Source organism: Anolis sagrei, chromosome 2 (assembly GCF_037176765.1).
Source record: "Anolis sagrei isolate rAnoSag1 chromosome 2, rAnoSag1.mat, whole genome shotgun sequence".
NCBI classification, from domain to species: Eukaryota; Metazoa; Chordata; class Lepidosauria; order Squamata; family Dactyloidae; genus Anolis; species Anolis sagrei.
This window is the reverse complement of record NC_090022.1, coordinates 39,345,243-39,359,768: the sequence shown is the minus strand read 5'-3', so window position 1 is coordinate 39,359,768 and position 14,526 is coordinate 39,345,243. Positions and strand designations below refer to the sequence as shown.

General features: G+C 37.3%; 1 protein-coding gene across 14 annotated transcripts in view; it reads left to right on the top strand.

Annotated features, from left to right (window-relative positions):
* Positions 1-14,526, top strand: part of FOXP1 (forkhead box P1) — a 612,918-nt gene that overhangs the window by 374,495 nt on the left and 223,897 nt on the right. The window contains exon 1 of one of the 14 annotated variants that reach the window (XM_060766366.2): positions 8,476-8,553. The exons of the other annotated variants lie outside the window; for them this stretch is intronic. Within the exon in view, the coding sequence (XP_060622349.2) occupies positions 8,521-8,553 (33 nt within the window). The 5' untranslated portion in view covers positions 8,476-8,520. Of the gene's footprint in view, positions 1-8,475; positions 8,554-14,526 lie in introns of those variants that run through there. 14 annotated transcript variants of the gene reach the window in all.

Genomic DNA, 14,526 nt, shown 5'->3' with positions numbered 1-14,526 from the left:
TTGTATTGCTCTTTTAAAATATTGTGTGGGACTTTGCATCTCGGCTGCAAGATAAAAGTGTAGAAATAAATATAATTATGACAACAACAATAATAATGAGAAGCTGCACTTGTTTGAAAGGCAGGGGGAATGACTCATATTTTCAGTGTTGTGTGATACATTTGGACCCTTTTCACAAGAAGGAAAAATACATATATTATGAAACACACCTTCCCCCCATTTTTACCACAAATTATCCCAAATTCTACAGATTAACAGAGACCTTTTGAAGATACTTTACACATAGCTCTATACTTTTGACTTGTGTGAAGACTGGATTATAAAGGCTTAGAAGTGATTAGCAATGTTTCTTTGCTCACATATGAGGGTGCTTTTTATTCATTCCAATGTTTTGTTAACTAGCCGTTTCACCATGGATAAAAAGAACATTGTTTGACATAATCAGGAAAATATGGCATTCACCAATATTGTGTTTGAATTACTATAGTAGATATTTTATGTGATTGATACATTACTAGTTTAAAGCATATTTTTTAGCGACAAATTCATGAATTATGCCCCCCCTACAGATATCAATGTAAATACATTCCTGGCCATCATTTATTTAACAGAAAATTTGGTGTCAGCATATTTTTATATTATGAAATGTGAAAGAAGACAAACAGGACAAGTGAGTCCTAGATATATAAAGAAAAAGACTTCGAATTTTTCTTCCAAATCAACCCAGATATGACCCCCTCCTTTTTCACCAGCCTATACAATTTTTGGGATTCTTAGTGCCAAATATAAGGATCTGTGCTTTTCAAACATTCAAACAGGTGACATAGACTAAACAGCTTTACCATTTTTTCTCTCAATTTTGCTTTTCACATATGTTCAATAAGGTATTCTGGAGACAGTTGCCTTCCACGATGCCATAAAAACCTGATTATCTGCTTTTAACTGAACTATACAGCAGTGTAGACTCAGGACCCTTCCAGACAGCCATATAATCCAGAATATCAAGGCAGATAATCCACAATATCCACATTGAACTGGGTTATCTGGGTCCACATTGCCATATAACCCAGTTTAAAGCATATAATGTGGGGTTTTATACAGCTGTGTGGAAAGGGTCTCCTATAATCCAGTTCAAATCAGATAATGTGGATTATCTTCTTTGATAATCTGGATTATATGGCAGTGTTGAAAGGGCCCGAGATACGTCTGTAGTTTGCAAATTGTTGATCGTGTTCTACTGTCTCAATGGATTTACACTTTGTTTTATTTGTGTAAAAAAACAAAACCTGATATCATACACAAGCTAGAATACTTCAACATGAGAGCTGTGTCCTGGATTCAGTATAAGTAATTCTTTTACTTTGTGTCCTGTTTAACCCTGTATGCCATTTTGTTATCACATGTCTCATGACAACTCAGGTTAATACAGTGGCACTTATGTCTGAATAGACAGACTGAGAAGTGTGCTGTAAGTAGACTAAACACAGCTAAGGTGTCTGGCAACATCCAAAAAGAATCCATAGCATATAGTGTGTGCGAATAGAGGATGCCCACATCTGATAAGTTTAATAATAATAATAATAATAATAATAATAATAATAATAATAATTTCAAGATCTTCTTTATGGTACTGAATATCTTTGGAATACTTTATCTAAAAAGTTTTTAAGTGTTATAGCATAGCTCTCTGTCTCGTGTGTGTGTGTGTATTTCTGTGCTGTGAATCACAGCCATGAGTCCCACTTTGGGAGAAGGACATGGTAGAAATTAAATTAAATGAAACAAACACACACCTTTAGACCTGATAAAATTGTTGAAAAATCTAGATTATATCAGAAATTGACATCACAGCCTCTTTTAAGCCCTCTGCAATTCAGACAGCTCTTCTCCTTCATTGTACTCTTCAGAGTAAGATCTGTGAAACATGAAATTAAGATTTCCAAAATAGTTGTACTGCTTATATAAACATTGCTCATTTTGGAAGGAAAAGTAGTGGGGGGAAAGCAGCAGAGAGAAAGAAAGCATGTGATCATTTGTGAATGTCATTAAGCAAATCCTTCCAAATATATAATCCTTTCAAAACTGCTTTCCATTAATCAAAGCCTTTCCTAATATTTGAGTATAGTTTTTCATTGTAGGTTTTTAGATCTCTTTTTATTATTTTTGTTATAGTGAAATATTTCCTTAGAGGATATTAGCAGCTAGACATTTAGGAAAGCCATAGCGTATCTGGCTATTGATGGCCTGTCATACCTGTAGGTTAAACTGCATGCTCCCTAATTTAAATGACCATTTGCATTGTGCATGTAGGTATTTAAAATGCAAAAAATAAAATAAGGTTTGTTTATAACTATCAGGAATGTGACATCATGAAAGTAGTATTGCATTCCTTCTCATGAGGAAATACCATTATAAAGATGGAGCTGGCATTGTAAGGGAATCCTCATTGGCGTTTTTGCGGTAAAAATATAAGCTTCAGATGTGTTTTCCTCAAAATTGTCCTAAGGCAAAAATGAATTAAATATCCCTCTAGAACAATGGTTCCCAACCTCTGGTCCATGGACCACCAGTGGTCCACAAGAATGAAAATGTGGTCTGCAGCCTCGCCATTACTACACTGTTGCCTTGAAACAATGCGGCAATGAGAGCGACTGATCTCACAAAACCCTCTTATAGTGCCGAGGCAACGGGAATGTCGGGAGAGGCTATGACTACCCACAAAAGATTACTATTACCACATCAGCTCTAGATTATTAAATACGGTTTTCTGCCAGCGAGCAGGTGGCAACTACTGGATGGCATATGTTCTGTATCAGAAACTAGAGCTGTCATGGTCTGTCCGATGTAATTTTCTGAATCAGCACCCCAGTAACCAAACCTATTGTAAAATTCACCAAAAACTGATTTGTAACCCTTTTGGTACAAATGTTGGAAAGTGGTCCCCTGGTCAAAAAAGGGTTGGGAACCATTGCTCTAGAAAGTAGACTTTATAAAGCTAGAGGTATCTCTCCCTTCATTGCTGAAGGAAACACAGAGAAATTTTAACATATTTTTTCAGGTTGCAAGAAAATCCTCAAAATGTACACAGTTTTGAAATTTATTCACAATTCAGGACTTTGTGCCTGGCCAGCTGTTGGATATTTCCACATAGTTGATCTATTCAAACACCTTGGGAATCAGGAGTCAGAACATAGGCAAATCACATCAACTGAACGAGTCTATTCCTACCAGGACCAGCAACAGGATTTCAGTCCTTATGTGCAAATTTTACATTTTTTTTTCAAAACCAGTGTTATTTTCTGTCCAGGAAGCATAGTTTGTACAGAAACATTTTCTGTATAGATAATGTGACTTTCTGTACAAAAGCATGCGGATTTAGGAAATTGCATTTATGTTCAGAAATATACACTTTACACAGAAAATAACATTTCTGTACAGAACTAATGTTTTCTGGACAGAAAATGCTTTCTCCTAGACATAAAATACTGGGTTTTCCCCAGTTTGTTTTGCATAAAAAGACACATGTTTTGCATGTGAAAAATTTACACAGATGTTCCAAACTGCACTTTAGGGTTCCCCCCATCAGCCTTCCCTGTCACTCAAAAAACACATATTTGACGATTTTGGGAATGTTTTTGAATATATATATATATATATATATATATATATTCAAGTGGCACTGGAATGTTAAAATAAAGACCATTCAGTAAGTTCTGACTAAAGGCTCCAATCAGTACAGTGATATCTTGAGATTATCAGAGGTGCTCTGAGGAAAGTATGTTTAAAATGTCTCTCAGATGTCTGTGATTTTTGATGTCAACATTCATTATCCGTATGCTTTCTCAGAAGGTTTTTGTGAGGATTGATCTCTTAATGCAGAATCCTGTGTCCCTGGAGGAAGTGTGTGCAGTATATAAAATAAAACTTTCTCCAATCCCTCCATCTGGGACAGTTTTTTGTATCAACTAGCAGAAATCCCAATGTTGGTCTGTGTATTACTCTTCTGAAATTAATTGCACAATACACAGGAATTAAAGAGTAATAAAAACTAGTTGAGACAAATGTCAGTAATTTTCCTTTTGCATGTGCCACTTATAGCATGACTGAATATTTTTTTCATATGTATTGGAGCCCTTACTGCAACATTTATATCTTGATCCTACATTTGATAACTAAGAGTGAATCAAATTTGCACATTGAATCCTCCCATAACTGCATAATAACTAACCTTAGATCACTGAATTTCACCACTTCCCTAACTTGCTTTGGTTTGGGGCATTTGCATAAGCCACAGTCATTTGTGGTGGTGTGTCAGGAAGTTACTGATGTTAGCAGTTTCACACATCCAGACTTTCAGTTATGGTTACTATATGATTAACATGATGTTCAGATTCATTTAGGTACTGCTGATTGCAGAGTGGGTCTGACCCAGGAAAACAAACTAAGCACCATAACATTTTAGTGGTTAAAAAAAGGAAAAGAAGAAGACATGCAAATAAGGTTTGACACAAGGTTAGATCTATTATTACTCAGAGTAGACACAAGGAAATTAATGTGAATCTAGAAATGTGCCTTAGTCTGAATTCAGCCCACCTGAATTGATGCCTTTTTCATGTATATACTGTGCATGTTCTTTATTACTCACTAAATGGTCAGCAAGGCTTGAGAGGGGGAAGAAGTGAGAAACGAAGGGTGTCCGTCTTTTCCTTAACTCTACCATCCTCATCCATGACTAAGACCACTATCTCAGGCACAAATAAATGTAGGCAGTGTATTCTGTTTTACCAAAAGGCCTCCAGAACTATTCTTAAAGTAAGGGACTTGAAGCAGTGAAAATGTAGAAAGAAGTGCATTATAATACTAATGCCGCTGCTGCTAAAATACCAATGGGAAGCAGAAAACTTGATTAGAGTATACCATTGTTATTGGCTGGTGTTGGATTCCTGGACAACTCCCAACCCCTAGATACCAAAATTTGTAACTGAATACTATTTTTAAAGTAATTTCGAGACCTGTATGCAGAATCTGTGAATACAGAGAGCTGAGTTGAAAGGATTTACAAATATAATAAATTAATATCACAAAACAGATCAGTTTATCAAAAAAGGAACTGATGCACAGGATGTCCCAAAATGTATACATCCTATAACAGATAATAGTAGCTATGGTGATTATTTGAAGACTAAGTAAATACATTTATATTGAAGAATGCATGTTATAATAACAGTTCTTTAGAATTACACATTCCACTTTAAATTACAGTTTTATGTAAGATGTTCAAGTTGCAATCTCTACACAGCAATGCACAGAGTTGGTCTAGGAAAAGAACAGCAAAATATGGAATTAAAAACAAAAGGAAATATGTTAGCACTCCCCAAAAGGAACAATATGCACTGTATATTTGGGAATTTTATATGGTCGAGTCACATTATATACAATGGGGTAGTAAAGTGAGGTCCTCTATATAAAACTGCAAAATCAAGATTTTTAGGGGAGGATTTCATTTTGTTTCATTATGTTTTCAAGTTATGGATGGTTAAATCCGTGGATGTAGAATCTGTGGGTATGGAGGGCTGACTTTAATATAATGCCCATTTCTAACTTATCGGTGCTGTCTGCAATTTAGCCTGATTAATTTTAAATTGTAGAGAAACTAAGGAGTTAGGCATATTAATACAAGAAGTACTTCTGCCAACATCTCACACAGCATGGTCATTGAAATCTGAGTTGCCAGTGTTCCAAACCTGTGAAGTATTGAAAGAAAATAACTCAATATCTTATGCAATAAAAAATAAATAAAAAAACAACCCCACCCCCCACCGAAAGAAGATATTTTGTAGGTAGTTCTCACTCAAGTATTACTCAATCATAATATTGTAGTAGATATTTCTTCTTTAGATTAATCTCTAGGACAGAGCAAAAGATGGCTGCTAAAAGCTCTACCATTTGCTGTCTTGCTCCAGGAAGTAAACCTACTCTTGTCTCAGTGAACCAACTATTAAAGAAGGTAGCTGTTCCTTGGGATAACTCAGACTAAGACAGTCTAACCCCTTCTGTGGTCTGGAATTTTCATTCAGGCTATCATAACAGTTAATATAGTGGCTGAATGTACCAAGGTCTTTTGATAGGTTTTGATCCCTCACCTCCCATCGTGTCCAGGAACAAAGAGTAGCTTTATTCCTCAAACCGATTGGGAATCCTTAGACATTGAGGAAGAAGAAAAAGCTTGAGCTGGAGCAAGGAAAGGACCATGGTGTATAATACCTCGTTCCCCCTTGAACACACTTCTGGACTTTGGAGACAAGGAGTCGGAGGTTAGCTTTAACACACAATTCTATAACTGATTTGAAGGAGGAAGCATCCATGCAAACCACTGGGGATGATCTCTGCCCATGAGCTCTGGTCAACTGAGCACTAGGTACTCCCACCTCAGTATCGTCCCTCTTGTCATGGCGTACTTTTTCTCATAGAGATCATTCAAAGCCATTCATATATGTCAGAGAAAATAAGGGCATACGGGAAGGCAAAAACAATCCACCTTTGAACAAATATTGCCAGAAAAACCTGTGATAATAAGGTCACCATAGAGTCACCATAAGTCAAAAATGACTTGAAGGCACACAAGAACAACAAAGTTCTTCCTATGTCCTCAGTGACCTTAGATGTTAAATACCAACTTACTACTCTGTACAGAGCCATCTGAAATGTTAAGTGGTCCTGTGTTAGCATTCAAGGAAAATATATTTGCCATGTACCTCAGTATAAATAAATGAGATTGTTACATGTACATTTAAAATATAAATAATTGATCTACAAAAGAAAACCTCTCTTTATTCTACAAATAAAATTTGGCATGATTAATAATGCTCTGCTGTTTCAAACTGAGGAATGCAAATAAAGAGATTTTCATTTATTTATTTATTAAAAGTATTAGTTTGTCACCTCTTGAGTCCGCTCGGGTATCTGAGGTAATGCACAGCAGATAAATCAGATTAAAACTTACTTTAAAAAGATTTAAATAATTTTAAACAACTTTTTAAAGGACAGTCTTCAAAGCCAAACTTGAATTTATACATTGCAGCCTGAAACTCTGAGTTGAGCCAGCCTGGTTGCGTTTTAGAGCGAGTTTCATAACCAAGGTGCAATTGCAAAGAAAATTCTATCTTGTGCACTCATAAGGATAGTACTTCTGCTGAATATCTCAGATCCTATGAAAACTGGTACAGGAGGAGTATACCTTTCAAATATTAGAGCCGGCAGCTATTTACGACTTTGTAGATCAAACCCATACCTTGAATTTAGCTCAGAATGAGATTGGAAACCAGTGCAGTTGGCACAAGGCTAGTGATACATGGCCTCTGTGGTACACACCAGGTAATGGCTGATCTGCCATCTTTTTCATTAACGGGCTTTTGAGTATTTTTCAAATACATAAAGTGCATTACAGGAATAGATCTAGGATGGCACTCTGGCATGAAATGATGTGGTTGAATCCAATTTTTCCTAGGAAAGGGTGCAGTCAGCTAACCAGACAAAACTGCAAAATTACTCCCAGCTGTAGCAACCATATGGCTTTCCAGAAGAAATGTTAGGTCAGGAGTATCCCCTGGCTGTGACCTGGTCACTGAAACCTGGTTTTAATCCCAACACTGGGTTGCTATTTCTGCTATCCAACAGAAGCTCTGTCATACCTGGATTGAAATTGCAAACAGACAACAACTCAGACCTTCCATATCCTCCTCGGCGTGATTTGTTAAATAATGATAAAACCAAGTATCATCATTGGCCTATTCTGAATGAACATCTCTCAGATCTGTATGTAGATGTTTTAAAAGCATGGTTCATATGTGCTCGAATAGAGGTGGGAAAAATTACTTTTTGGATCACAACTCCCATAAATCCCTAGAGAGTATGATTGTGCCCGTTGGGACGTACTGGAATTTGTAATATTAAAGAAACATTTCCCAGTTCTGTTTTTGGCTCCAGTGTTTGGTGTTTTTTGATTATTTAGTACTGCCAACCCTGGTATCTTCCAAATTAATTCCCTCCTGACTCCTTCCTTTGTGGTTTACAGACTCTCATGCCTCGTCATCTAGACCTATTTCATGGTTGCATTTCTCAACTTCCCCAGTCTTCTGAGCCTTTTCCCCTGCTTTTCAGCTGCTTCTAACACATCTGTTTCAGATGGCCCTGAAGGACGTTTGTAGGCAAAGCTTAAGGATTTCTATTTATAGCTGAATTTGAAACCTGTTTATTGTTTGTTGCAATAGAACTATCTGTCTCTACTGTGTACATATATTTTATAGGTTGTATCTTGTAGTCCACAGGATAAAGAGTGAGTTTCCAATATATTGGTAGCAAAGTATGAAGGACAGAGGAGGTAACAGAGAAGGCAACTTGCTAATGCAAAAGCAGTGTACTGAAAGTCACTTTTATTTCTTATTTATAATCTACATGCACACTCTGGATAATAGATGACAACGCTCATTCAGTACTTTAACTTCAAAGCAGAGAGAAGGCATGGATGACAGAGCTGGGAGCTGGAACACAAAGGTACTAACAACAAGAGGGAAAATGCCTGTTTACTGGATTGCATTTGTTAGCACGCTGTCTTCAGATATTGTTCCCCCAGGAATAGTGAGAATATGTGCTGCAAGAACAATGATTTAACATCTGAAAATGGTACTTAAAGAGTTTCCTGTCTGGTAATAATGTGATGAAGGCTTCTGAATGGAATCTGCGGACTTCGTTTCTTCTGTTTATCTATGTGTCTCTCTGGTCTTAGTCAGTGGTAATTGCATATTTAACCCCTTAAATGGATAGAGCCCTCTCAGGTCTGACTATCTTTCCTCATTTTTGGTATCACATCTGCTTACATTTTAGAACAGCTGTGCTGTCTAAATGTCTTGTCAAAAAAGGAAATGTTTCAAAAGTCAAAAGAATTTGGAGAAAGTTCTCACAGTGTTCCACCTATTTATTTTAAGCACGAGGGGCAGAGGCGTATTTCAGAAGCTAATAGGAGCTATGCAGTGTTGCCTAATGGGACTCAGTATCCCTGGGAGCTCTATAAAAAGATGGGGGGCTCTAATAGGAAAGGGCAGTGTGGAGGGGTGCTTCAAACCAGTATAAATCTGCTGCCTCTCTCAGCAGCAGGGCTCTTTGGAACTATCTCAATTAGTTCTTGTTCTGCGGGGCTTGCTTAATAGCTTATGTGAAACAAATATTAACATAAATTGTTTAATTATATCAAGTCCCCGAATTCCTTCAAGATGGGGAGGGAGACATGTGTTCATTTGCAAAGAGTGTGTTTGCAGTGCAGATTCCATCCAACTGGAATTGAAGGTGCTCTGAGGAAAGCCACGAGATGGTAGCCGAACTACTTTAACAGTTTTATTTTCATGGTATTTAAATTGACACCAGTGGGTATTTTTTTAATTAGTGCCTCTTTAAAATGTGCACTTGTCTCCATAAGTCATTTTGGCAAATTCGACTTATTCATATAGTAGTAGTTGCTGTAAAAGAGGCCAGCACAGCCTGCAGGAATCAGAATTAAAAGTTTCTGCAAGCTGTTGTCGACACGACCACATCTCATTAACTGAAAAAATGGAGATTATTTGCCTGAAAGCTTGATTTGACTAACAGTAATCAAATATTAGGCTCAACGGCGAAAGAGGAGGTGGGGGTGGGAAGACGCGAGGAGAAGCCTCGCTGTTGTGATCGGTATCGTTTAAGCATTTTGTGGTTTGTTTTAAATAGCTGTATAAGATTTCTGTTTTGACAAACAGTGTGGGGGAAGGGTGATAAAAGAGTAACAAATAGACATATGGCTTTGAAAGTAATCTTAGGTTGGTTTTATTTTCCATTCTGACATGTTAACTCTGAAGTTTGCCAGAAAGGGATATGACTTCACTGTGGCTTCTTTCATTAAGTAGGCAGAATTAATTAGCTTACGTAGTTTTGCCTGCAAATGATTAAAGTTTAAGTACTGGAAATCAGTTCTGTCTCACACTTATCTTTTTCCTCTTTTTTCATCTGCTAAATAGGCATGAACCTCAAATTTATACCCTAGGTTCATTTTATTGTTTTAACTAAATATGATGAAGTAGGTTGTAAAATTGTGCATAAAATCAGCCAAAATAGAAAGCTGCCTTTCTTATCTCATGCATTTGTTAAATAGCTTGTTAGTTCAATTAAGTATCTAGAAGCTAAATCTCTTTTGGGTGATAATTAAGGTATTTCAATTGTGTTTGATTTCCTAAGAATAGTATAGCATGGCTTCTGGGATTTCATATTAAACATAAGATACGCTATATCTTTATTGTAAACTGTCGCGTCTATCATTGAAAGAGAGGCAGTTAAACAAAAGAAGATATAGCCCTGTGTATGTGTGTGTTTTTACGTTTCTAAACTGAGAACATGTGCTGCATTTTAGTAAAGGAACATGAGCCTTGAATGTAAGTAACTGGTTTTTGCATTAGGTACTCCCTGGAGGTAGCAGAAAAATATCATGTCCCTGCATGAAATGCGAATGTGAAATCTACCAGAAAGAAATATTTATGACCATTTTATGCTTGATTAGACTTGGATGACATCTGTTAGAAGACAGGGACTGGACAAAGAGAGAGACGCTTGAGGGCAAATGTTAACAGAGTTGTTTAGATGATGCTGGGGCAGAAGCGTCCATTTACTGCCAGGCAAAACATAGGAATTGTGTTAGCAAGGAGCGTAGCTGACAAGAATTCACTCTGATGGAGATACTCTACCGCTGCTTAGCTGAAATAGTAAAATGTGACTGTTGATATTAACCACTTTTCCATAGCTGATAGCTCGACATTTCAACTAAATGCAAATAATATAACTTTCTTAAACAGTAAGTTTCTGGGAGCAGATATTTAACAAAGTTACAATAGGTATCAATTCATCATTTTAATTATTATTTTTTAGACAACGTATAGCTCCACTTTGTCATGTGGCAGTTTTTAATAGGGCACAGCACACATGTTCCAGGGACCACTTTGCAGTCCCGTCCCCCCTTTTTGGAAAATTTGCATGAAAAATCCAGCATTGAATTTTCCAGTCTAATTCCATTATTTTATGCCAAAAAACCCCCACACTTTTGCACCCTAACCTGTGACCTTACTGTTTTTCTGTGAATAAGACCCATTCCTTGGGGTGGATTTCACTTTTCATTTGGAGAGAAAGGGCCATGTTCTGACCTCATATATACTGATTTAAAACCTGGGTTTCATCACCAAAGCAGCTGTTGGCATCCTGCCAAAGAAATCAGATTGAGACCGGACCCAGTTGCTGAACCTTGTCAACTGGTGTACACATGTGATGCAAAAATTGCTGGATGAGCATCACGCAGTCATTAACAGTTTGTGCTGAAAAGCAAAAAATGTAAGTTCTCCCTGTTTATATCCTCAAAAATTAGGTGAAAGAGAGGACATTCCACACACAGAGACACACACTCACCCTCCTGGTCTTTCATTCTGGATCCCTTCCCAGCTCCATTCCTTGTAAAATTGCTCTGTCTGGAATGCTTATGGGAAATGTGATTTTGTTTTTGTTTGCAGTGATTCTGTTGTTTTGATTTTGTCTGTGCTCTATGGAAAACAGTACGTCACTTGGAGTGGGTGTTTTGTCTATTGGCCATTTGGCTATTGCACATATATTTCTCGTACTTATCTCATGATGACAAGGGAACCCAAAAGGCATCATTTTCCAGTTGGATTTGGCTTGTGAGTTCAATAATAGTGAAAGGAAAACAAAAGTTAATCTCTGTGGCTGTTTTTATACTGCTCCCTAGCTGAAAGACGACTCTGGGCCTCCCCCCCCCCCCACTTGGTTAAGGAGATATTTAGGCAAAGGTCAGATGAAGGCGTATATCACTCTCCCTAATAAAGTGATATGGATGATGTCACACGTTTTGCATACAGTTGTGAAAAATGGTAACTTAAGTAGCAAAACCCATAAAAAGGCAATAAACAATTTTAATATCATTAGTCTGATTAGTTTATGGTATTTTACCTGGCTCTTAGTCTGTATGTAGCATAAGCTGCCCTAATAAATGTCCTTTAATTAAAAATGATTTAAAATAAATTTCTCTGTTGAAAACATAATACAGTATCCCCCAAGCTTTACCTAAAACTGATGACTGTAAAGATTTAAATATAGGCTGTATTAATTCAGGTTACGGTTTTGTTTGTTTTTTAATTGTGGTGGGAGGCATGTGTTTGAATCTATGGAATTCCACTAAGACTAGATAATTTTATATGTAGTTGAGAATGTGAAACTGTTATTAATTTTTCAATTTCTTTCTGTAGATATCTAATAATTGTACCCCTGGACTGCCAACGGCTCCCATTAAAGATTTAAAAAGCAAAAGAAAGGTAGAATCAAAAAGATGGTATTTTGGATTAAATAATGTAAAATAACTGCAGGGCAGTAGCAAAGTGGAAAGCTATTGGCAAAATAAAAGCCTGGTGTACATTTTTTTTTTTTTTGCTTGAAATGCACTTAAGTACTGACACAGTTGTAAGCATCTCCTCACAACCAGGCTAGAAATAGGCAGGAGTGGTATGTCATAGGTAGATAGACGAACACATGTCACATAAATAAGTGTTGAATCGGTAGAAACTATAATGCCCAAGATTTTGCCTCATATCATGTGCTCCCATCCATTCTGAGATATTGTTTTTGAGTCTGTGAAAGAGCAGATACCACTAACACCCCAGAATTTTAAACGTATATTTATAACTTCAACAAGAAAGGATATTTTCAACACAAATACACAGAACCAGAAAATACATCCAAGACAGTTAGATCCCCCCTTCTCTTTTTCTCTGTACTGTCTTTATCGCTTTGCTCAGTTCCACATAATAACATCTTCATCTGAGATTGCTATGGCACAGGGGAACTGCATTTGTTGATCAAATTTGGCTGGATAACACTGTGATCTCGTATCCTGAAGTGCAGAGATGTGCCTAGAATATGCAAGCACAAAGCTGGCCTCTTGATTGATTGATTCTGCCTGTCACAGAACAAGATAACTGGATCAGTAAATACCCTGTGCACTTCAACTTCATCTACACAATCAAAAGTGAGGGCATCATGGGGCTGAAAAATACAGAGGCATGATGGGAATATATGCATTTGTCAGTGATATCCAGGCACTTACCAATAAGAAGGAAAGGGAAATTCATTGTGTGTGTTCATACATGAGCAATAGAGAACATTATACTAATATCTGAATATCTGTCAGAGGTCTGATCCATTTCTGCTTTCCTCCTCCTTTTCAGTCCCCAACTGCTACTCATATAACTCCACAGGGATCAAGTTGTTAGGACTGAGTGGATTTATTTCTGTGTAAATCTGAAATTAGTGCCATGGTGATAAAACAGGCTCTTGGGTTGCTTTGATTCTTCTGTAGCTTGTTGGATGCTATTGATCAAGGAAGGTTACAGTACTGGCAACTTGTTATAGACAAAATATTTTGAAGGACTAGATTTAATAAATGTGCCTTTTAAGGATTTGCTGGTTGCAGACATTTTTTTTTTATAAAACTTGCTTTATAAACCATAAACCTCCATGTACTTTTTTCACAGTCTGATTCACACACACTTTGTCCCAGAGAGATGGAGCATAGAGTGAGCGTTTGGATGTTCGTTAAGAAGAAGAGACTCGATATAATGTTCTTTGGGTTCTAATAGTCTCATATTTGATGGTGGGGTAATCCACAGCACCATGCTGCTTATTATTATTAATAATAGCAACAGTAATACACTTTATTTATATTCTGCTTTCTCTCCCCGGAGGAACTCAGAGCGGATTAATGTTCAATGCCTTTGCAACTGTAGGCTGGCCAAGTTTCAAAACAAATCACCAATCTACTGATTTTTTTTAGAATTACTTTAAGTTTTAACCATAACATTTTTAAAAGTAAGACAAACCGCAAGATAGGGTTCTGGGAATTGTAGTCATTGGTTGTGTCAATTCCCAGCTAATCAGAGCATGGACACAGCCAAGTTTTTATGGGCTGAGAAACAGAGAGAAAAAAGTTCAACTCTCACCATGCTCCACGAGGAGACTTTTCAATGCTCGCCCTATGCAAGTGCTGCTGGGAAAGCTAGTTCCCAGATGAGCCCTCTCTGGAGGGAGAGCCTAGGAAATTTTCCAAAAAGAACAGTGCTGCTGCCTGGGAGGGAGAAAAGATGTGGCAGATCCCTGCCTCGGGTATATTGCAGATTTAACCCCTTTCTATCTGTTGTTGTTCATTCGTTCAGTCGTCTCCGACTCTTCGTGACCTCATGGACCAGCCCACGCCAGAGCTCCCTGTCGGCCGTCACCTTTCTATCTAGGAACTGGATAAAATCCTGCTCCCTTAATCTGTTTTGCCAGGCTTTTTTGCTTCCTCCTCCTAATTCTGTTTTTGTAGATTGGCCCACCAAATACTACAAATTATTTTCATTCAAACTGATTTGGGCCCAAGCCTAGCCCTTTGTATCAAATATGAGGTACTCCAAA